The 24,692-nt window shown below is 48.7% G+C and overlaps 1 protein-coding gene across 1 annotated transcript in view; it reads left to right on the top strand.

Annotated features, from left to right (window-relative positions):
• Window positions 1-24,692, top strand: part of LOC118378378 (ventricular zone-expressed PH domain-containing protein-like) — a 280,439-nt gene that overhangs the window by 42,698 nt on the left and 213,049 nt on the right. Inside the window, 1 exon segment of the mRNA XM_052469152.1 lies at window positions 15,943-16,158. Within this exon segment, the coding sequence (XP_052325112.1) occupies window positions 15,943-16,158 (216 nt within the window).

Raw genomic sequence — 24,692 nt, 5'->3', positions numbered from 1 at the left:
TCTAGATGGGGCCAGCATATTCAGACACGGTCTAGATGGGGTCTAGATGGGGTCTAGATGGGGTCTAGATGGGGCCAGCTTATTCACAGACACGGTCTAGATGGGGTCTAGATGGGGTCTAGATGGGGTCTAGATGGGGCCAGCTTATTCAGACACTGTCTAGATGGGGTCTAGATGGGGTCTAGATGGGGTCTAGATGGGGCCAGATTATTCAGACACTGTCTAGATGGGGCTCTAGATGCGGTCTTATTCAGATGGGGTTCTAGATGGGTCTAGATGAGGCCAGCTTATTCAGACACGGTCTAGATGGGGTCTAGATGGGGTCTAGATGGGGTCTAGATGGGGCCATCTTATTCAGACACGGTCTAGATGGGGCCAGCATATTCAGACATGTCTTAGATGGGGTCTAGATGGGGTCTAGATGGGGTCTAGATGGGGTCTAGATGGGGCCAGCTTATTCAGACACGGTCTAGATGGGGTCTAGATGGGGTCTAGATGGGGCCAGCTTATTCTAGATGGGGTCTAGATGGGGCCAGCTTATTCTGACATGTTCTAGATGGGGTCTAGATGGGGTCTAGATGGGGCCAGCTTATTCAGACACGGTCTAGATGGGGCCAGCTTATTCAGACACGTCTAGATGGGGTCTAGATGGGGTCTAGATGGGGTCTAGATGAGGCCAGCTTATTCAGACACGGTCTAGATGGGGCTAGATCTAGGGGGTCTAGATGGGGTCTAGATGGGGTCTAGATGAGGCCATCTTATTCAGACACGGTCTAGATGGGGTCTAGATGGGGTCTAAATGGGGCCATCTTATCAGACACGGTCTAGATGGGGCCATCATATTCAGACACAGCTTAGATGGGGTCTAGATGGGGTCTAGATGGGGCCAGCATATTCAGACACGGTCTAGATGGGGCCAGCATATTCAGACACGGTCTAGATGGGGTCTAGATGGGGTCTAGATGGGGTCTAGATGGGGCCAGCTTATTCAGACACGGTCTAGATGGGGTCTAGATTGGGTCTAGATGGGGTCTAGATGGGGCCAGCTTATTCAGACACGGTCTAGATGGGGTCTAGATGGGGTCTAGATGGGGCTAGCTTATTCAGACACGGTCTAGATGGGGTCTAGATGGACACGGTCTAGATGGGGTCTAGATGGGGCCAGCTTATTCAGACACGGTCTAGATGGGGTCTAGATGGGGTCTAGATGGGGCCAGCTTATTCTGACATGTTCTAGATGGGGTCTAGATGGGGTCTAGATGGGGCCATCTTATTCAGACACGGTCTAGATGGGGCCAGCTTATTCAGACACGGTCTAGATGGGGTCTAGATGGGGTCTAGATGGGGCCATCTTATTCAGACACGGTCTAGATGGGGTCTAGATAGGGTCTAGATGGGGACAGCTTATTCAGACACGGTCTAGATGGGGTCTAGATGGGGCCAGCTTATTCAGACACTGTCTAGATGGGGTCTAGATGGGGTCTAGATGGGGCCAGCTTATTCAGACACAGTCTATAGATGGGGTCTAGATGGGGTCTAGATGGGGTCTAGATGGGGCCAGATTATTCAGACACTGTCTAGATGGGGTCTAGATGGGGTCTAGATGGGGTCTAGATGGGGCCAGCTTATTCAGACACGGTCTAGATGCGGTCTAGATGGGGTCTAGATGGGGTCTAGATGAGGCCAGCTTATTCAGACACGGTCTAGATGGGGTCTAGATGGGGTCTAAATGGGGCCATCTTATTCAGACACGGTCTAGATGGGGCCAGCATATTCTGACATGTTCTAGATGGGGTCTAGATGGGGTCTAGATGGGGCCAGCTTATTCAGACACGGTCTAGATGGGGTCTAGATGGGGTCTAGATGGGGTCTAGATGAGGCCAGCTTATTCAGACACGGTCTAGATGGGGTCTAGATGGGGCCAGCTTATTCAGACACGGTCTAGATGGGGTCTAGATGGGGTCTAGATGGGGTCTAGATGAGGCCAGCTTATTCAGACACGGTCTAGATGGGGTCTAGATGGGGTCTAAATGGGGCCATCTTATTCAGACACGGTCTAGATGGGGCCAGCATATTCAGACACAGCTTAGATGGGGTCTAGATGGGGCCAGCTTATTCAGACACGGTCTAGATGGGGTCTAGATGGGGTCTAGATGGGGTCTAGATGGGGCCAGCTTATTCAGACACGGTCTAGATGGGGTCTAGATGGGGTCTAGATGGGGCCAGCTTATTCAGACACATTCTAGATGGGGTCTAGATGGGGTCTAGATGGGGTCTAGATGGGGCCAGATTATTCAGACACTGTCTAGATGGGGTCTAGATGGGGTCTAGATGGGGTCCATCTTGGGGACCATCTAGATGGGTTCTAGATGGGGTCTAGATGGGGTCTAGATGGGTTCTAGATGGGGTCTAGATGGGGTCTAGATGGGGCCATCTTATTCAGACACGGTCTAGATGGGGCCAGATGGGGTCTAGATGGGGTCTAGATGGGGTCTAGATGGGGCCAGCTTATTCAGACACGGTCTAGATGGGGTCTAGATGGGGTCTAAATGGGGCCATCTTATTCAGACACGGTCTAGATGGGGTCTAGATGGGGTCTAGATGGGGCCAGCTTATTCAGACACGGTCTAGATGGGGTCTAGATGGGGTCTAGATGGGGTCTAGATGGGGCCAGCTTATTCAGACACGGTCTAGATGGGGTCTAGATGGGGTCTAGATGGGGCCAGCTTATTCAGACACATTCTAGATGGGGTCTAGATGGGGTCTAGATGGGGTCTAGATGGGGCCAGATTATTCAGACACTGTCTAGATGGGGTCTAGATGGGGTCTAGATGGGGTCTAGATGGGGCCATCTTATTCAGACACGGTCTAGATGGGTTCTAGATGGGGTCTAGATGGGGTCTAGATGGGGTCTAGATGGGGTCTAGATGGGGTCTAGATGGGGCCATCTTATTCAGACACGGTCTAGATGGGGCCAGCATATTCAGACACGGTCTAGATGGGGTCTAGATGGGGCCAGCTTATTCTGACATGTTCTAGATGGGGTCTAGATGGGGTCTAGATGGGGCCAGCTTATTCAGACACGGTCTAGATGGGGTCTAGATGGGGTCTAGATGGGGTCTAGATTAGGCCAGCTTATTCAGACACGGTCTAGATGGGGTCTAGATGGGGTCTAAATGGGGCCATCTTATTCAGACACGGTCTAGATGGGGCCAGCATATTCAGACACAGCTTAGATGGGGTCTAGATGGGGCCAGCTTATTCAGACACGGTCTAGATGGGGTCTAGATGGGGTCTAGATGGGGTCTAGATGGGGCCAGCTTATTCAGACACGGTCTAGATGGGGTCTAGATGGGGTCTAGATGGGGTCTAGATGGGGCCATCTTATTCAGACACAGTCTAGATGGGGTCTAGATGGGGTCTAGATGGGGTCTAGATGGGGCCAGATTATTCAGACACTGTCTAGATGGGGTCTAGATGGGGCCAGCTTATTCAGACACGGTCTAGATGGGTTCTAGATGGGGTCTAGATGGGGCCAGCTTATTCAGACACGGTCTAGATGGGGTCTAGATGGGGTCTAGATGGGGTCTAGATGGGGTCTAGATGGGGCCAGCTTATTCAGACACGGTCTAGATGGGGCCAGCATATTCAGACACGGTCTAGATGGGGTCTAGATGGGGTCTAGATGGGGTCTAGATGGGGCCAGCTTATTCAGACACAGTCTAGATGGGGTCTAGATGGGGTCTAGATGGGGCCAGATTATTCTAGATGGGGTCTAGATGGGGCCAGCTTATTCAGACACGGTCTAGATGGGTTCTAGATGGGGTCTAGATGGGGCCAGCATATTCAGACACGGTCTAGATGGGGTCTAGATGGGGTCTAGATGGGGTCTAGATGGGGTCTAGATGGGGCCATCTTATTCAGACACGGTCTAGATGGGGCCAGCATATTCAGACACGGTCTAGATGGGGTCTAGATGGGGTCTAGATGGGGCCAGCTTATTCTGACATGTTCTAGATGGGGTCTAGATGGGGTCTAGATGGGGTCTAGATAGGGCCAGCTTATTCAGACACGGTCTAGATGGGGCCAGCTTATTCAGACACGTCTAGATGGGGTCTAGATGGGGTCTAGATGGGGTCTAGATAAGGCCAGCTTATTCAGACACGGTCTAGATGGGGTCTAGATGGGGTCTAAATGGGGCCATCTTATCAGACACGGTCTAGATGGGGCCAGCATATTCAGACACAGCTTAGATGGGGTCTAGATGGGGCCAGCATATTCAGACACGGTCTAGATGGGGCCAGCTTATTCAGACACGGTCTAGATGGGGTCTAGATGGGGCCAGCTTATTCAGACACGGTCTATATGGGGTCTAGATGGGGCCAGCTTATTCAGACACGGTCTAGATGGGGTCTAGATGGGGTCTAGATGGGGTCTAGATGGGGCCAGCTTATTCAGACACGGTGTGGGGTCTAGATGGGGCCAGCTTATTCAGATAGATGGGGTCTAGATGGGGTCTAGATGGGGCCAGCGTATTCAGACACAGTCTAGATGGGGCCAGCATATTCAGACACGGTCTAGATGGGGTCTAGATGGGGTCTAGATGGGGCCAGCTTATTCAGACATGTTCTAGATGGGGTCTAGATGGGGTCTAGATGGGGCCAGCTTATTCAGACACGGTCTAGATGGGGAGCTTATTCAGACACGGTCTAGATGGGGTCTAGATGGGGTCTAGATGGGGCCATCTTATTCAGACACGGTCTAGATGGGGTCTAGATAGGGTCTAGATGGGGCCAGCTTATTCAGACACGGTCTAGATGGGGTCTAGATGGGGTCTAGATGGGGTCTAGATGGGGCCAGCTTATTCAGACACGGTCTAGATGGGGTCTAGATGGGGTCTAGATAGGGTCTAGATGGGGACAGCTTATTCAGACACGGTCTAGATGGGGTCTAGATGGGGCCAGCTTATTCAGACACTGTCTAGATGGGGTCTAGATGGGGTCTAGATGGGGCCAGCTTATTCAGACACAGTCTATAGATGGGGTCTAGATGGGGTCTAGATGGGGTCTAGATGGGGCCAGATTATTCAGACACTGTCTAGATGGGGTCTAGATGGGGTCTAGATGGGGCCAGCTTATTCAGACACGGTCTAGATGCGGTCTAGATGGGGTCTAGATGGGGTCTAGATGAGGCCAGCTTATTCAGACACGGTCTAGATGGGGTCTAGATGGGGTCTAAATGGGGCCATCTTATTCAGACACGGTCTAGATGGGGCCAGCATATTCTGACATGTTCTAGATGGGGTCTAGATGGGGTCTAGATGGGGCCAGCTTATTCAGACACGGTCTAGATGGGGTCTAGATGGGGTCTAGATGGGGTCTAGATGAGGCCAGCTTATTCAGACACGGTCTAGATGGGGTCTAGATGGGGCCAGCTTATTCAGACACGGTCTAGATGGGGTCTAGATGGGGTCTAGATGGGGTCTAGATGAGGCCAGCTTATTCAGACACGGTCTAGATGGGGTCTAGATGGGGTCTAAATGGGGCCATCTTATTCAGACACGGTCTAGATGGGGCCAGCATATTCAGACACAGCTTAGATGGGGTCTAGATGGGGCCAGCTTATTCAGACACGGTCTAGATGGGGTCTAGATGGGGTCTAGATGGGGTCTAGATGGGGCCAGCTTATTCAGACACGGTCTAGATGGGGTCTAGATGGGGTCTAGATGGGGCCAGCTTATTCAGACACATTCTAGATGGGGTCTAGATGGGGTCTAGATGGGGCCATCTTATTCAGACACGGTCTAGATGGGTTCTAGATGGGGTCTAGATGGGGTCTAGATGGGGTCTAGATGGGGTCTAGATGGGGCCATCTTATTCAGACACGGTCTAGATGGGGCCAGCATATTCAGACACGGTCTAGATGGGGTCTAGATGGGGTCTAGATGGGGCCATCTTATTCAGACACGGTCTAGATGGGGCCAGCATATTCAGACACGGTCTAGATGGGGTCTAGATGGGGCCATCTTATTTAGACACGGTCTAGATGGGGCCAGCATCTCTAGATGGGGCCAGATTCTATTCTGACAGATGGGGTCTAGATGGGGCCAGATGGGTTCTAGATAAGTGCTAGATGGGGTCTAGATGGGGCCAGCTTATTCAGACACGGTCTAGATGGGGTCTAGATGGGGTCTAGATGGGGTCTAGATTAGGCCAGCTTATTCAGACACGGTCTAGATGGGGTCTAGATGGGGTCTAAATGGGGCCATCTTATTCAGACACGGTCTAGATGGGGCCAGCATATTCAGACACAGCTTAGATGGGGTCTAGATGGGGCCAGCTTATTCAGACACGGTCTAGATGGGGTCTAGATGGGTCTAGATGGGGTCTAGATGGGGCCAGCTTATTCAGACACGGTCTAGATGGGGTCTAGATGGGGTCTAGATGGGGTCTAGATGGGGCCATCTTATTCAGACACAGTCTAGATGGGGTCTAGATGGGGTCTAGATGGGGTCTAGATGGGGCCAGCTTATTCAGACACGGTCTAGATGGGTTCTAGATGGGGTCTAGATGGGGCCAGCTTATTCAGACACGGTCTAGATGGGGTCTAGATGGGGTCTAGATGGGGTCTAGATGGGGTCTAGATGGGGCCAGCTTATTCAGACACGGTCTAGATGGGGCCAGCATATTCAGACACGGTCTAGATGGGGTCTAGATGGGGTCTAGATGGGGTCTAGATGGGGCCAGCTTATTCAGACACAGTCTAGATGGGGTCTAGATGGGGTCTAGATGGGGTCTAGATGGGGCCAGATTATTCAGACACTGTCTAGATGGGGTCTAGATGGGGTCTAGATGGGGCCAGCTTATTCAGACACGGTCTAGATGGGTTCTAGATGGGGTCTAGATGGGGCCAGCTTATTCAGACACGGTCTAGATGGGGTCTAGATGGGGTCTAGATGGGGTCTAGATGGGGCCAGCTTATTCAGACACGGTCTAGATGGGGCCAGCATATTCAGACACGGTCTAGATGGGGTCTAGATGGGGTCTAGATGGGGTCTAGATGGGGCCAGCTTATTCTGACATGTTCTAGATGGGGTCTAGATGGGGTCTAGATGGGGCCAGCTTATTCAGACACGGTCTAGATGGGGCCAGCTTATTCAGACACGTCTAGATGGGGTCTAGATGGGGTCTAGATGGGGTCTAGATAAGGCCAGCTTATTCAGACACGGTCTAGATGGGGTCTAGATGGGGTCTAAATGGGGCCATCTTATCAGACACGGTCTAGATGGGGCCAGCATATTCAGACACAGCTTAGATGGGGTCTAGATGGGGTCTAGATGGGGCCAGCATATTCAGACACGGTCTAGATGGGGCCAGCTTATTCAGACACGGTCTAGATGGGGTCTAGATGGGGCCAGCTTATTCAGACACGGTCTATATGGGGTCTAGATGGGGCCAGCTTATTCAGACACGGTCTAGATGGGGTCTAGATGGGGTCTAGATGGGGCCAGCTTATTCAGACACGGTCTGGATGGGGTCTAGATGGGGCCAGCTTATTCAGACACGGCCTAGATGGGGTCTAGATGGGGTCTAGATGGGGCCAGCGTATTCAGACACAGTCTAGATGGGGCCAGCATATTCAGACACGGTCTAGATGGGGTCTAGATGGGGCCAGCTTATTCTGACATGTTCTAGATGGGGTCTAGATGGGGTCTAGATGGGGCCAGCTTATTCTGATGGGGACATTATTCTAGATGGGGGTCTAGATGGGGTCTAGATGGGGCCATCTTATCAGACACGGTCTAGACACGGTCTAGATGGGGCCAGCTTATTCAGACACGGTCTAGATGGGGTCTAGATGGGGTCTAGATGGGGTCTAGATGGGGCCAGCTTATTCAGACACGGTCTAGATGGGGTCTAGATGGGGTCTAGATAGGGTCCAGATAGGGTCTAGATGGGGTCAGATGGGGCCAGCTTATTCAGACACTGTCTAGATGGGGTCTAGATGGGGTCTAGATGGGGTCTAGATGGGGCCAGCTTATTCAGACACAGTCTATAGATGGGGTCTAGATGGGGTCTAGATAGGGTCTAGATGGGGCCAGCTTATTCAGACACGGTCTAGATGGGGTCTAGATGGGGTCTAGATGGGGCCAGCTTATTCAGACACGGTCAGATGCGGTCTAGATGGGGTCTAGATGGGGTCTAAATGGGGCCATCTTATTCAGACACGGTCTAGATGGGGCCAGCATATTCTGACATGTTCTAGATGGGGTCTAGATGGGGTCTAGATGGGGCCAGCTTATTCAGACACGGTCTAGATGGGGTCTAGATGGGGTCTAGATGGGGTCTAGATGAGGCCAGCTTATTCAGACACGGTCTAGATGGGGTCTAGATGGGGCCAGCTTATTCAGACACGGTCTAGATGGGGTCTAGATGGGGTCTAGATGGGGGTCTAGATGAGGCCAGCTTATTCAGACACGGTCTAGATGGGGTCTAGATGGGTCTAAATGGGGCCATCTTATTCAGACACGGTCTAGATGGGGCCAGCATATTCAGACACAGCTTAGATGGGGTCTAGATGGGGCCAGCTTATTCAGACACGGTCTAGATGGGGTCTAGATGGGGTCTAGATGGGGTCTAGATGGGGCCAGCTTATTCAGACACGGTCTAGATGGGGTCTAGATGGGGTCTAGATGGGGCCAGCTTATTCAGACACATTCTAGATGGGGTCTAGATGGGGTCTAGATGGGGTCTAGATGGGGCCAGATTATTCAGACACTGTCTAGATGGGGTCTAGATGGGGTCTAGATGGGGTCTAGATGGGGCCATCTTATTCAGACACGGTCTAGATGGGTTCTAGATGGGGTCTAGATGGGGTCTAGATGGGGTCTAGATGGGGTCTAGATGGGGCCATCTTATTCAGACACGGTCTAGATGGGGTCTAGATGGGGTCTAGATGGGGCCAGCTTATTCAGACACTGTCTAGATGGGGTCTAGATGGGGTCTAGATGGGGTCTAGATGGGGCCAGCTTATTCAGACACGGTCTAGATGGGGTCTAGATGGGGTCTAGATGGGGCCAGATTCAGACACGGTCTAGATGGGGTCTAGATGGGGTCTAGATGGGGCCAGCTTATTCAGACACGGTCTAGATGGGGTCTAGATATTCAGATGGGGTCTAGATGGGGTCTAGATGGGGTCTAGATGGGGCCAGCTTATTCAGACACAGTCTAGATGGGGTCTAGATGGGGTCTAGATGGGGCCAGATTATTCAGACACTGTCTAGATGGGGTCTAGATGGGGTCTAGATGGGGCCAGCTTATTCAGACACGGTCTAGATGGGTTCTAGATGGGGTCTAGATGGGGCCAGCTTATTCAGACACGGTCTAGATGGGGTCTAGATGGGGTCTAGATGGGGTCTAGATGGGGTCTAGATGGGGCCAGCTTATTCAGACACGGTCTAGATGGGGCCAGCATATTCAGACACGGTCTAGATGGGGTCTAGATGGGGTCTAGATGGGGTCTAGATGGGGACAGCTTATTCAGACACAGTCTAGATGGGGTCTAGATGGGGTCTAGATGGGGTCTAGATGGGGCCAGCTTATTCAGACACTGTCTAGATGGGGTCTAGATGGGGTCTAGATGGGGCCAGCTTATTCAGACACGGTCTAGATGGGTTCTAGATGGGGTCTAGATGGGGCCAGCATATTCAGACACGGTCTAGATGGGGTCTAGATGGGGTCTAGATCTAGATGGGGTCTAGATGGGGCCAGCTTATTCAGACACGGTCTAGATGGGGCCAGCTTATTCAGACACTGTCTAGATGGGGTCTAGATGGGGTCTAGATGGGGCCAGCTTATTCAGACACGGTCTAGATGGGGCCAGCTTATTCAGACACGGATGGGGGTCTAGATGGGGTCTAGATGGGGTCTAGATAAGGCCAGCTTATTCAGACACGGTCTAGATGGGGTCTAGATGGGGTCTAAATGGGGCCATCTTATCAGACACGGTCTAGATGGGGCCAGCATATTCAGACACAGCTTAGATGGGGTCTAGATGGGGTCTAGATGGGGCCAGCATATTCAGACACGGTCTAGATGGGGCCAGCTTATTCAGACACGGTCTAGATGGGGTCTAGATGGGGTCTAGATGGGGCCAGCTTATTCAGACACGGTCTATATGGGGTCTAGATGGGGCCAGCTTATTCAGACACGGTCTAGATGGGGTCTAGATGGGGTCTAGATGGGGTCTAGATGGGGCCAGCTTATTCAGACACGGTCTGGATGGGGTCTAGATGGGGCCAGCTTATTCAGACACGGCCTAGATGGGGTCTAGATGGGGTCTAGATGGGGCCAGCGTCAGACACAGTCTAGATGGGGCCAGCATATTCAGACACGGTCTAGATGGGGTCTAGATGGGGTCTAGATGGGGCCAGCTTATTCTATTCTGACATGTTCTAGATGGGGTCTAGATGGGGTCTAGATGGGGCCAGCTTATTCTAGATGGGGACAGCTTATTCAGACACGGTTTTAGATGGGGTCTAGATGGGGCTAGATGGGGCCATTATTCAGACACGGTTTAGATGGGGTCTAGATAGGGGTCTAGATGGGGCCAGCTTATTCAGACACGGTCTAGATGGGGTCTAGATGGGGTCTAGATGGGGTCTAGATGGGGCCAGCTTATTCAGACACGGTCTAGATGGGGCCATCTTATTCAGACACAGTCTAGATGGGGTCTAGATGGGTCTAGATGGGGTCTAGATGGGGCCAGCTTATTCAGACACGGTCTAGATGGGGTCTAGATGGGGTCTAGATGGGGCCAGCTTATTCAGACACGGTCTAGATGGGGTCTAGATGGGGTCTAGATGGGGCCATCTTATTCAGACACAGTCTAGATGGGGTCTAGATGGGGTCTAGATGGGGCCAGCTTATTCAGACACGGTCTAGATGGGGTCTAGATGGGGTCTAGATGGGGCCAGCTTATTCAGACAGGGTCTAGATGGGGTCTAGATGGGGTCTAGATGGGGCCAGCTTATTCAGACACAGTCTATATGGGGTCTAGATGGGGTCTAGATGGGGTCTAGCCAGATTATTCAGACACTGTCTAGATGGGGTCTAGATGGGGTCTAGATGGGGTCTAGATGGGGCCAGCTTATTCAGACACGGTCTAGATGGGGTCTAGATGGGGTCTAGATGGGCCAGCTTATTCAGACACAGTCTAGATGGGGTCTAGATGGGGTCTAGATGGGGTCTAGATGGGTCAGATTATTCAGACACTGTCTAGATGGGGTCTAGATGGGGCCAGCTTATTCAGACACGGTCTAGATGGGGTCTAGATGGGGCCTAGATGGGGCCTAGATGGGGCCAGCTTATTCTGACACGGTCTAGATGGGGTCTAGATGGGGTCTAGATGGGGTCTAGATGGGGCCAGCTTATTCAGACACTGTTCTAGATGGGGTCTAGATGGGGTCTAGATGGGGTCTAGATGGGGCCAGCTTATTCAGACACAGTCTAGATGGGGTCTAGATGGGGCCATCTTATTCAGACACGGTCTAGATGGGGTCTAGATGGGGCCAGATGGGGCCATCTTATTCAGACACTGGGGCTAGATGGGTCTAGATGGGGTCTAGATGGGGCCAGCTTATTCTGACATGTTCTAGATGGGGTCTAGATGGGGTCCCAGCTTATTCAGACACGGATCTAGATGGGGCCATCTTATTCAGACACGGTCTAGATGGGGTCTAGATGGGGTCTAGATGGGGCTAGCTTATTCAGACACGGTCTAGATGGGGTCTAGATGGGGCCAGCTTCTTCAGACACGGTCTAGATGGGGTCTAGATGGGGTCTAGATGGGGCCAGCTTATTCAGACACGGTCTAGATGGGGTCTAGATGGGGTCTAGATGGGGTCTAGATGGGGTCTAGATGGGGCCAGCTTATTCAGACACGGTCTAGATGGGGCCAGCATATTCTCTAGATGGGGTCTAGATGGGGTCTAGATGGGGCCAGCTTATTCAGACACGGTCTAGATGGGGTCTAGATGGGGTCTTAGATGGGGGTCTAGATGGGGTCTAGATGGGGCCATCTATTCAGACACGGTCTAGATGGGGTCTAGATGGGGTCTAGATGGGGCTAGCTTATTCAGACACGGTCTAGATGGGGTCTAGATGGGGCCAGCTTATTCACGGTCTAGATGGGGTCTAGATGGGGTCTAGATGGGGCCAGCTTATTCAGACACGGTCTAGATGGGGTCTAGATGGGGTCTAGATGGGGTCTAGATGGGGTCTAGATGGGGCCAGCTTATTCAGACACGGTCTAGATGGGGCCAGCTGGACACGGTCTAGATGGGGTCTAGATGGGGCCATCTTATTCAGACATGTTCTAGATGGGGTCTAGATTATTCAGACACGGTCTAGATCTAGATGGGGTCTAGATGGGGTCTAGATGGGGTCTAGATGGGGCCATCTTATTCAGACACGGTCTAGATGGGGGGTCTAGATGGGGTCTAGATGGGGCTTTATTCAGACACAGTCTAGATGGGGTCTAGATGGGGTCTAGATGGGGTCTAGATGGGGTCAGATTATTCAGACACGGTCTAGGGGTCTAGATGGGGTCTAGATGGGGCTAGATGGGGTCTAGATGGGCCAGCTTATTCAGACACGGTCTAGATGGGGTTCTTCAGACACGGTCCCAGATGGGGTCTAGATGGGGTCTAGATGGGGTCTAGATGGGGCCATCTTATTCAGACACGGTCTAGATGGGGTCTAGATGGGGTCTAGATGGGGCCAGCTCTCTAGATGGGGCCAGCTTATTCTTATTCAGACACGGTCTAGATGGGGTCTAGATGGGGCCATCTTATTCAGGGTCTAGATGGATGGTCTAGATGGGGTCAGATGGGGCTAGCTTATTCAGACACGGTCTAGATGGGGTCTAGATGGGGCCAGCTTATTCAGACACGGTCTAGATGGGGTCTAGATGGGGCCAGCTTATTCAGACACGGTCTAGATGGGGTCTAGATGGGGTCTAGATGGAGGTCTAGATGGGGTCTAGATGGGGCCAGCTTATTCAGACACGGTCTAGATGGGGTCTAGATGGGGTCTAGATGGGGTCTAGATGGGTCTAGATGGGGCCAGCATATTCAGACACGGTCTAGATGGGGTCTAGATGGGGTCCAGCTTATTCAGACACGGTCTAGATGGGGTCTAGATGGGGCCAGCATATTCAGACACGGTCTAGATGGGGTCTAGATGGGGTCTAGATGGGGTCTAGATGGGCCATCTTATTCAGACACGGTCTAGATGGGGTCTAGATGGGGTCTAGATGGGGTCTAGATGGGGTCTAGATGGGGTCTAGATGGGGCCAGCTTATGGGGTCTAGATGGGGTCTAGATGGGGCCAGCATATTCAGACACGGTCTAGATGGGGTCTAGATGGGGTCTAGATGGGGTCTAGATTGGGCCAGCTTATTCAGACACGGTCTAGATGGGGTCTAGATGGGGTCCAGCTTGGGGTCAGACACGGTCTAGATGGGGTCTAGATGGGGTCTAGATGGGGCCAGCTTATTCAGACACGGTCTAGATGGGGTCTAGATGGGGCCAGCTTATTCTGACATGTTCTAGATGGGGTCTAGATGGGGTCTAGATGGGGCCAGCATATTCGACACGGTCTAGATGGGGTCTAGATGGGGTCTAGATGGGGCCAGCTTATTCAGACACGGTCTAGATGGGGTCTAGATGGGGTCTAGATGATGGGGTCTAGATGGGGCCAGCTTATTCAGACACGGTCTAGATGGGGTCTAGATGGGGTCTAGATGGGGCCATCTTATTCAGACACGGTCTAGATGGGGTCTAGATGGGGTCTAGATGGGGCCAGCTTATTCAGACACGGTCTAGATGGGGTCTAGCTTATTCAGGGTCTAGATGGGGTCTAGATGGGGTCTAGATGGGGCCAGCTTATTCAGACACTGTCTAGATGGGGTCTAGATGGGGTCTAGATGGGGTCTAGATGGGGCCAGCTTATTCAGACACGTCTATAGATGGGGTCTAGATGGGGTCTAGATGGGGTCTAGATGGGGTCTAGATGGGGCCAGATCTGTCTAGATGGGGTCTAGATGGGGTCTAGATGGGGTCTAGATGGGGCCAGCTTATTCAGACACTGTCTAGATGGGGTCTAGATGGGGCCAGCTTATTCAGACACAGTCTAGATGGGGTCTAGATGGGGTCTAGATGGGGTCTAGATGGGGTCAGATTATTCAGACACTGATGGGGTCAGATGGGGTCTAGATGGGTCTAGATGGGGTCTAGATGGGGTCTAGATGGGGCCAGTTTATTCAGACACGGTCTAGATGGGGTCTAGATGGGGTCTAGATGGGGTCTAGATAGACACAGTCTAGATGGGGCCAGCTTATTCTAGACTAGATCTCTAGATGGGGTCTAGATGGGGATGGGGTCTAGATGGGGCCAGATTATTCAGACACTGTCTAGATGGGGTGGGGATCAGCTTATACAGACACGGTCTAGATGGGTCTAGATGGGGTCTAGATGGGGCCAGCTTATTCAGACACTGTCTAGATGGGGTCTAGATGGGGTCTAGATGGGGTCTAGATGGGGCCAGCTTATTCAGACACAGTCTAGATGGGGTCTAGATGGGGTCTAGATGGGGTCTAGATGGGGCCAGCTTATTCAGACACTATCTAGATGGGGTCTAGATGGGGTCTAGATGGGGTCTAGATGGGGCCAGCTTATTCAGACACTGTCTAGATGGGGTCAGATGGGGTCTAGATGGGGCCAGCTTATTCAGACACAGTCTAGATGGGGTCTAGATGGGGTCTAGATGGGGTCTAGATAGGGCCAGTCTAGATGGGGTCTAGATGGGGCCATCTTATTCTGACATGGGGACTAGATGGGGTCTAGACACTGGGGGGTCTAGATGGGGTCTAGATGGGGCCAGCTTATTCTGACATCTAGTTCTAGATGGGGTCTAGATGGGGTCTAGATGGGGTCTAGATGGGGCCATCTTATTCAGACACGGTCTAGATGGGGTCTAGATAGGGTCTAGATGGGGACTTATTCAGACACGGTCTAGATGGGGGTCTAGATGGGGTCTAGATGGGGCCAGCTTATTCAGACACTGTCTAGATGGGGTCTAGATGGGGTCTAGATGGGGCCAGCTTATTCAGACACAGTCTATAGATGGGGTCTAGATGGGGTCTAGATGGGGTCTAGATGGGGCCAGATTATTCAGACACTATCTAGATGGGGTCTAGATGGGGTCTAGATGGGGGGCCAGCTTATTCAGGCACTGTCTAGATGGGGTCTAGATGGGGTCTAGATGGGGCCAGCTTATTCAGAGACAGTCTAGATGGGGTCTAGATGGGGTCTAGATGGGGTCTAGATGGGGCCAGCTTATTCAGACACTATCTAGATGGGGTCTAGATGGGGTCTAGATGGGGTCTAGATTGGGCCAGCTTATTCAGAGACTGTCTAGATGGGGTCTAGATGGGGTCTAGATGGGGCCAGCTTATTCAGACACAGTCTAGATGGGGTCTGATGGGTCTAGATGGGGTCTAGATGGGGCCAGCTTATTCAGACACAGTCTAGATGGGGTCTAGATGGGGTCTAGATGGGGTCTAGATGGGGCCAGCTTATTCAGACACGGTCTAGATGGGGTCTAGATGGGGTCTAGATGGGGTCTAGATGGGGTCTAAATGGGGTCTAGATGGGGTCATCGTTGGAATGCCCACCTCAACATGGAAAAAGTTAATAGTATTTTTCCTTTGAGTGTCAAGGGAAAACTAAGAGCAAAAGCTCTTGCAACCCTGAGACTTGGATCTGTGTTAAACAGACTGCAGCAGAAACTATATTAAAAACAAACATGCTCTTTTCTCATTGTTTCTTGATCCTGATTGGCCCCTTCTGGACTCATTTCCCCTCTGATTGGCTGGCTGCAGGACTACCTGACCAATGACAATGACCAGGCGGTGGTGGAGATCTGCATCACGCGCATCACCACGGCGATCAGGGAGACGAGGTCCATCGAGCGCCATGGGGGGGCGTTAGTGAGTCTGTGGGAGTCCTGTCTGGAACACAACCTCACCCCCCAAGGCAAAGACGAAGACACACCCCATGCCAAGATAGCCTCCGACATCACCAGCTGTATACTGCAGGTACACTCCACTCCACTCCACTCCACTCCACTCCACTACACTCCACTTTGTTTCAGACCCAATGAATCCATTCAGACACATCTGTGTCCAAACGCTCCCACCCAACTAGATACAGCGCGTCACTCACCGTTTCATATTGGTTATTGTTGACATCCTAACATCTCAAACTAAGCCTTTGGTCCCGTATTATACACTATATATGTCTTATACACTGTCATTTATTTTTTAAATGAGGGCTGTTCATCGCCGTCACCACGAAAACAGCTTTTGTTCCACACTCTATTACCAAATGTAACAGTAGGCTACAGTAGAACCTTCTGTTTGATGAATTCAACTTAAAAAAAACAGAACGAGAAAAAAAGAGCATCAACTGCATGTTGAGCAGCATCATATACTGTCAGAACTTGTGGATTCACAATGTTCTCTTCTAAAAAAAGGTTCATACGTCAAGTCTGTCAATCAAATTATAACATTTAAATCGTAGGTCTACTGTACGTGATGCAGTTGACACTACAAATATACATTTAAAGCCAACAATTGTATTATGTTGACTAATATTGCCTTTATTTGCAATAGCAAAAACTACACAAACCTATTTCACAAAACACAGTCTATATAACCTCCAACGTCCCAGATAAAGAAGGAAAAAAGTTACACCATGGGACCACGCAGCCCTCATACCGCTCAGGAAGGAGACGCGTTCTGTCTCCTAGAGATGAACACCATGGGACCACGCAGCCGTCATACCGCTCAGGAAGGAGACGCGTCCTGTCTCCTAGAGATGAACACCATGGGACCACGCAGCCGTCATACCGCTCAGGAAGGAGACGCGTTCTGTCTCCTAGAGATGAACACCATGGGACCACGCAGCCGTCATACCGCTCAGGAAGGAGACGCGTTCTGTCTCCTAGAGATGAACACCATGGGACCACGCAGCCCTCATACCGCTCAGGAAGGAGACGCGTTCTGTCTCCTAGAGATGAACACCATGGGACCACGCAGCCCTCATACCGCTCAGGAAGGAGACGCGTTCTGTCTCCTAGAGATGAACACCATGGGACCACGCAGCCCTCATACCGCTCAGGAAGGAGACGCGTTCTGTCAACCGTGAAGCATGGGGGTGGCAGCATCATGTTGTGGAGGTGCTTTGCTGCAGGAGGGACTGGTGCACTACACAAAATAGATGGCATCATGAGGGAGACAATTATGTGGATATATTGAAGCAACAACTCAAGACATCAGTCAGGAAGTTAAATCTTACTACAAATGGGTCTTCCAAATGGACAATGACCCCAAGCATATTTCCAAAGTTGTGGCAAAATGGTTTAAGGACAACAAAGTCATGGTATTGGAGTGGCCATCACAAAGCCCTGACCTCAATACTATAGAAAATGTATAGGCAGAACTGAAAAAGTGTGTGAGAGCAAGGAGGCCTACAAACCTGACTCAGTTACACCAGCTCTGTCAGGAGGAATGAGCCAAAATTCACCCAACTTATTGTGGGAAGCTTGTGGAAGGCTACTCAAATGTTTGACTCAAGTTAAAACTTCTTAGGGATTTGGTTCCTGTGGCGGGATTAGATCAGCGTAAATTTTAGAGCGCCACCTATAGTTTTTGATAAAACTCAAACTTTCATTAAAACACACATGCAAGGTACTGAATTAAAGCTACACTGTTGTGAATCTAGCCACCAAGTCAGATTTGTAAAATGCTTTTCGGCGAAAGCATGAGCATTATCTGATAGCATGCACCCCCAGAATACCAGACCTTCACCTAAACAACAGATTTTGCGGTAGCCGGCGCTACCCAAAACGCAGAAATAAAATATAAAACATTCATTACCTTTGACGAGCTTCTTTCTTGGCACTCCCAGATGTCCCATAAACATCACAATTGGGTCTTTTTCCTGATTAAATCCATCATTGTATAGGCAAAATGTTGTTTTCCTTAGACCAGTCTGAGCCAGGAATACTCCCTTTTACAAGACGCAACGTCACTTTTTAAAATGACAAAAGTTGCCTATAAACTTTTACAAATCACTTCAAACTACTTTTCTAAACCAACTTTAGGTATTAATAAACGTTAATAATCTATCAAATTGATCACGGGGCGATCTGTATTCGATAGCAGCAAGTCTTGAAATCATCGTCCATGTTTTCCATTTCACAACATCCTGGGGCGAGCTCCAAGAAAGGAAGTGCCCTGACGTCATCTAACCAAGGATAAAGCAGGAAAACAATGCCAGTACTGGCGACATCGTGTGGAAGCTGTAGGAATTGTACTGAATGCCTCGTTTTTTGTCTGTCGCCTTAGACAATACATTGACTGGCGGATTCATTTTTTGGGGGGGGTTTTGGTGAACAGTTTTTCGAGGGATTTTTACTCCTAAACACGTTCTGTTATAGCCACAGACACGATTTAACCAGTTTTAGAGACTTCAGAGTGTTTTCTATACACACATACTTATCATATGCATATACTATATTCCTGGCATGAGTAGCAGGACTTTGAAATGTTGCGTGATTTTTAACAAAAAGCGGCGAAAATTCGCAGCCTCCCTAACAGGTTTTAAACAGGTTAAAGGCAATGCTACCAAATACTAATTGAGTGTATGTAAACTTGTGACCCACTGGGAATGTGATGAATGAAATAAAAGCTGAAATAAATAATTCTCTCTACTATTATTCTGACATTTCACATTCTTAAAATAAAGTGATGATTCTAACTCACCTAAAACAGGGAATTGTTACTTGGATTAAATGTCAGGAATTGTGAAAAACTGAGTTTAAGTGTATTTGGCTCAGGTGTATGTAAACTTCCGACTTCAACTGTATATTATAGCAGTAGGGACATGTCCAGGTATGTGGTATTATAGCAGTAGGGACATGTCCAGGTATGTGGTATTATAGCAGTAGGGACATGTCCAGGTATGTGGTATTATAGCAGTAGGGACATGTCCAGGTATGTGGTATTATAGCAGTAGGGACATGTCCAGGTATGTGGTATTATAGCAGTAGGGACAAGTCCAGGTATGTGGTATTATAGCAGTAGGGACATGTCCAGGTATGTGGTATTATAGCAGTAGGGACAAGTCCAGGTATGTGGTATTATAGCAGTAGGGACATGTCCAGGTATGTGGTATTATAGCAGTAGGGACAAGTCCAGGTATGTGGTATTATAGCAGTAGGGACAAGTCCAGGTATGTGGTATTATAGCAGTAGGGACATGTCCAGGTATGTGGTATTATAGCAGTAGGGACATGTCCAGGTATGTGGTATTATAGCAGTAGGGACATGTCCAGGTATGTGGTATTATAGCAGTAGGGACATGTCCAGGTATGTGGTATTATAGCAGTAGGGACATGTCCAGGTATGTGGTATCATAGCAGTAGGGTCATACGTGTGGTGCACATCCCACTAGCCTGTCTGTTGTAGTCCCCATCCAGGCTTACAGATTACTGCTGTATAACTCAGACCTAATACCAACCTAATGAGACTTACATAGGAGGCAATGTCACACACACACACACACACACACACACACACACACACACACACACACACACACACACACACACACACACACACACACACACACACACACACACACACACACACACACACACACACACACACACACACACACACACACACACACACACACAGTCACCTTGTCTGGTTAGTCTTCATTAGTAAGCACCTTGTCATGTGGCTACCTGCCTCCTCTACACTCTAACCACTAGGCTACCTGCCTCCTCTACACTCTAAACACTAGGCTACCTGCCTCCTCCACACTCTAACCACTAGGCTGCCTGCCTCCTCTACACTCTAACCACTAGTCTACCTGCCTCCTCTACACTCTAACCACTAGGCTGCCTCCTCTACACTCTTACCACTAGGCTGCCTGCCTCCTCTACACTCTAACCACTACACTACCTACCTCCTCTACACTCTAACCACTAGGCTACCTACCTCCTCTACACTCTAACCACTACACTACCTACCTCCTCTACACTCTAACCACTAGGCTACCTACCTCCTCTACACTCTAACCACTACACTACCTACCTCCTCTACACTCTAACCACTAGGCTACCTGCCTCCTCTACCTCTAACCACTAGGCTACCTGCCTCCTACACTCTAACCACTAGGCTACCTGCCTCCTCTACACTCTAACCACTAGGCTGCCTCCTCTACACTCTTACCACTAGGCTGCCTGCCTCCTCTACACTCTAACCACTACACTACCTACCTCCTCTACACTCTAACCACTAGGCTACCTACCTCCTCTACACTCTAACCACTACACTACCTACCTCCTCTACACTCTAACCACTAGGCTACCTACCTCCTCTACACTCTAACCACTACACTACCTACCTCCTCTACACTCTAACCACTAGGCTACCTGCCTCCTCTACACTCTAACCACTAGGCTACCTGCCTCCTCTACACTCTAACCACTAGGCTACCTGCCTCCCTCCTGATATTACAGTGACTCACTCTAAGGACTGTGGAGTGTTGTGTGTGTGTGTGTGTGTGTGTGCGTGTGTGCGTGTTTGTGTGTGTGTGTGTGTGTGTCTATGTGTTTGTGTGTGTGTGTGTTTGTGTGTGCGTTTGTGTGTTGTGTGTGTGTTGTGTGTGCGTGTGTGTGTTGTGTGTGTGTGTTGTGTGTGCGTGTGTGTGCGTGTTTGTGCACGTGCGTTGTGTGTGCGTGTGTGTGTACGTGCGTTGTGTGTGCGTGTGTGTGCACATGCGTTGTGTGTGCACGTGCGTTGTGTGTGTGCGTGTGTGTGCGTGTGTGTGCACGTGCGTTGTGTGTGCGTGTGTGTACGTGCGTTGTGTGTGCGTTGTGTGTGCGTGTGTGTGCACATGCGTTGTGTGTGCACGTGCGTTGTGTGTGCGTGTGTGTGCGTGTGTGTGCACGTGCGTTGTGTGTTTGTGTGTGTTTGTTTTTCATATCACCAGAGAGGGCTGTGCTGTTTGTTGTCAGACTCTTGGTCATGCAGACAGAAAGCCTTGTTTACACTGCCACCTGCTGGACGTTCAGACATTTGACACTGTTATTGTCATGAATATGATTTTAGCGTTGATCCCTTTCAACAATACCGTACTGTAGCTCATCGGCTCTAATGACATGTCCACTTATGTTTTAGACAGAGTGTTAAGAGTAAGTTGTAGTTGTTTGGGTTTGTTTCAGTGTTTGTCTGATGGTGATTTGGGTCCTGAGTGGCACAGAGGTCTAAGGCACTGCATCACAGTGGTAGAGGTGTTACTACAGACCCGAGTTAGAGCCCGTGCTGTATCACAACTGTCCGTGATCGGGAGTCCTATAGGGCGGCTCCCACTTTGGCCCTGCGTCGTCCAGGTTAGGGGAGGGTTTGAATTTGCTCTTAACTGTCTTGCCCAGTAAAATAGAAGATGGCTTCTCTAACTCAGTGGTCACCAAACCTGGTTCTGGTCAACTAGGGCTTTGTTTCTGCCAAGCGTTTACACAACTGATTTAAAAAGTCTTGATACAATGTAGTTGTTCAGAACAACAGTTGGACAGTGACACAACACTTTTGCCCTGTAGTTCTGCCCCTGAACAAGGCAGTTAACCCAATGTTCCCCGGCAGGCCTCCCCCTGCACCTCTCTGATTCAGAGGGGTTGTGTGAAATGCGGAAAATACATTTTAATTGAATACATTCAGTTGTACAACTGACTAGGTATCCCCCTTTTCCTTTCCTTTCTATATCTAGTCCTTCCAAAGGTTCCTAAACCATCCCCCTGGGGGAGCTAGTGGATGTTAAATAAGGCCCTGGGACACCACTGTCAACATGCAGATACACATACACTCTCCTTGAGCTCAGAAATGAGTGTTTATGTAAAGAAGCTGTTCTGTTCTGTTCTGTTCTATTATGTTCTATTATGTTCTGTTCTATTCTGTTCTGTTCTGTTCTATGCTGTTCTATTATGTTCTATTCTGTTCTATTATGTTCTATTTTGTTCTGTTCTGTTCTGTTCTATACTCTATTGTGTTCTATTATGTTCTGTTCTAGTCTGTTTTGTTCTGTTATATTCTGTTCTATTATGTTCTATTGTGTTCTATTATGTTCTGTTCTATTGTGTTCTATTATGTTCTATTGTGTTCTATTATGTTCTGTTCTATTATGTTCTGTTCTATTATGTTCTATTCTATTCTGTTCTATTGTGTTCTGGTCTGTTCTGTTCTGTTCTATTCTGTTCTGTTCTATTATGTTCTATTTTGTTCTGTTCTGTTCTATACTCTATTGTGTTCTATTATGTTCTGTTCTAGTCTGTTTTGTTCTGTTCTATTGTGTTCTATTATGTTCTGTTCTATTGTGTTCTATTATGTTCTGTTCGATTGTGTTCTATTATGTTCTGTTCTATTATGTTCTGTTCTATTATGTTCTGTTCTATTATGTTCTGTTCGGTTCTGTTCTATTATTCTGTTCTGTTCTGTTCTATTCTATTCTGTTCTGTTCTATTATGTTCTATTCTGTTCTGTTCTATTCTGTTCTGTTCTGTTCTGTTCTATTCTGTTCTGGTCTGTTCTATTCTATTCTGTTCTGTTCTATTATGTTCTATTCTGTTTTGTTCTGTTCTATTCTGTTCTATTCGGTTCTGTTCTATTCTGTTCTGGTCTGTTCTGTTCTATTCTATTCTGTTCTGTTCTATTATGTTCTATTCTGTTCTGTTCTATTCTGTTCTATTCGGTTCTGTTCTATTCTGTTCTGTTCTGTTCTATTCTATTCTGTTCTGTTCTATTATGTTCTATTCTGTTCTGTTCTGTTCTATTCTGTTCTATTCGGTTCTGTTCCATTCTGTTCTGGTCTGTTCTGTTCTATTCTGTTCTGTTCTATTCTGTTCTGTTCTATGATGTTCTATTCTGTTCTATGATGTTCTATTCTGTTCTATTATGTTCTATTCTGTTCTATTCTGTTCTATTCTGTTCTGTTCTGTTCTATTATGTTCTATTATGTTCTGTTCTGTTCTGTTCTATTCTGTTCTATTCTGTTCTATTCTGTTCTGTTCTATTATGTTCTATTATGTTCTATTCTGTTCTGTTCTGTTTCTATTCTGTTCTATTATGTTCTATTCTGTTCTATTCTGTTCTATTCTGTTCTGTTCTGTTCTATTATGTTCTATTATGTTCTGTTCTGTTCTGTTCTATTCTGTTCTATTCTGTTCTATTCTGTTCTGTTCTATTATGTTCTATTATGTTCTATTCTGTTCTATTCTGTTCTATTATGTTCTATTCTGTTCTGTTCTATTATGTTCTATTCTGTTCTGTTCTGTTCTATTCTGTTCTATTCGGTTCTGTTCTATTCTGTTCTGGTCTGTTCTGTTCTATTCTGTTCTGTTCTATTCTGTTCTGTTCTGTTCTATTCTGTTCTATTATGTTCTATTCTGTTCTGTTCTATTCTGTTCTATTCGGTTCTGTTCTGTTCTATTCTGTTCTATTCTGTTCTGTTCTGTTCTATTATGTTCTATTATGTTCTGTTCTGTTCTGTTCTATTCTGTTCTATTCTGTTCTGTTCTATTATGTTCTATTATGTTCTGTTCTATTATGTTCTGTTCTATTATGTTCTGTTCTGTTCTATTATGTTCTATTATGTTCTGTTCTGTTCTATTCTGTTCTGTTCTGTTCTGTTTTGTTATATTCTGTTCTATTCTGTTCTATTATGTTATATTCTATTCTGTTCTGTTCTGTTCTATTCTGTTCTGTTTGTTATATTCTGTTCTATTCTGTTCTATTATGTTCTATTCTGTTCTCTTAAATTATCTATGTGCGTCACTAAGGGTCCATCTAGGCCCTAAAGAGAATGAACACACACACGCACATGCACACAGATACACACACACATGATACATATTTCAGTATGAATATATATCAATGTTAGCTTGATTGGATAAATCTTCTAAATAACCATGTTACAGGATATTGGGAGATATATGAGATATGAGAGGGCCACACATCTTGCTGCTGTGATTGGCAGATATGAGAGGGCCACACATCTTGCTGCTGTGATTGGCAGATATGAGAGGGCCACACATCTTGCTGCTGTGATTGGGAGATATGAGAGGGGCCACACATCTTGCTGCTGTGATTGGCAGATATGAGAGGGGCCACACATCTTGCTGCTGCGATTGGCTGCTTGAGATATGAGAGGGCCACACATCTTGCTGCTGTGATTGGGAGATATGAGAGGGCCACACATCTTGCTGCTGTGATATGGGCAGATATGAGAGGGCCACACATCTTGCTGCTGTGATTGGCAGATATGAGAGGGCCACACATCTTGCTGCTGTGATTGGGAGATATGAGACATCTTGCTGCTGTGATTGGCTGAGATATGAGAGGCCACACATCTTGCTGCTGTGATTGGGAGATATGAGAGGGCCACACATCTTGCTGCTGTGAGATATGAGCCTGATTGGCAGATATGAGGCCACACATATTGCTGCTGTGATTGGCTGATAATTCTTGCTGCTGTGAGGCAGGGGCACACATCTTGCTGCTGTGATT

This window comes from Oncorhynchus keta, chromosome 1 (genome assembly GCF_023373465.1).
Source record: "Oncorhynchus keta strain PuntledgeMale-10-30-2019 chromosome 1, Oket_V2, whole genome shotgun sequence".
Lineage (NCBI taxonomy): Eukaryota > Metazoa > Chordata > Actinopteri > Salmoniformes > Salmonidae > Oncorhynchus > Oncorhynchus keta.
The sequence above is the reverse complement of the archived record's forward strand: the minus strand, read 5'-3'. Positions and strand labels throughout refer to the sequence as shown.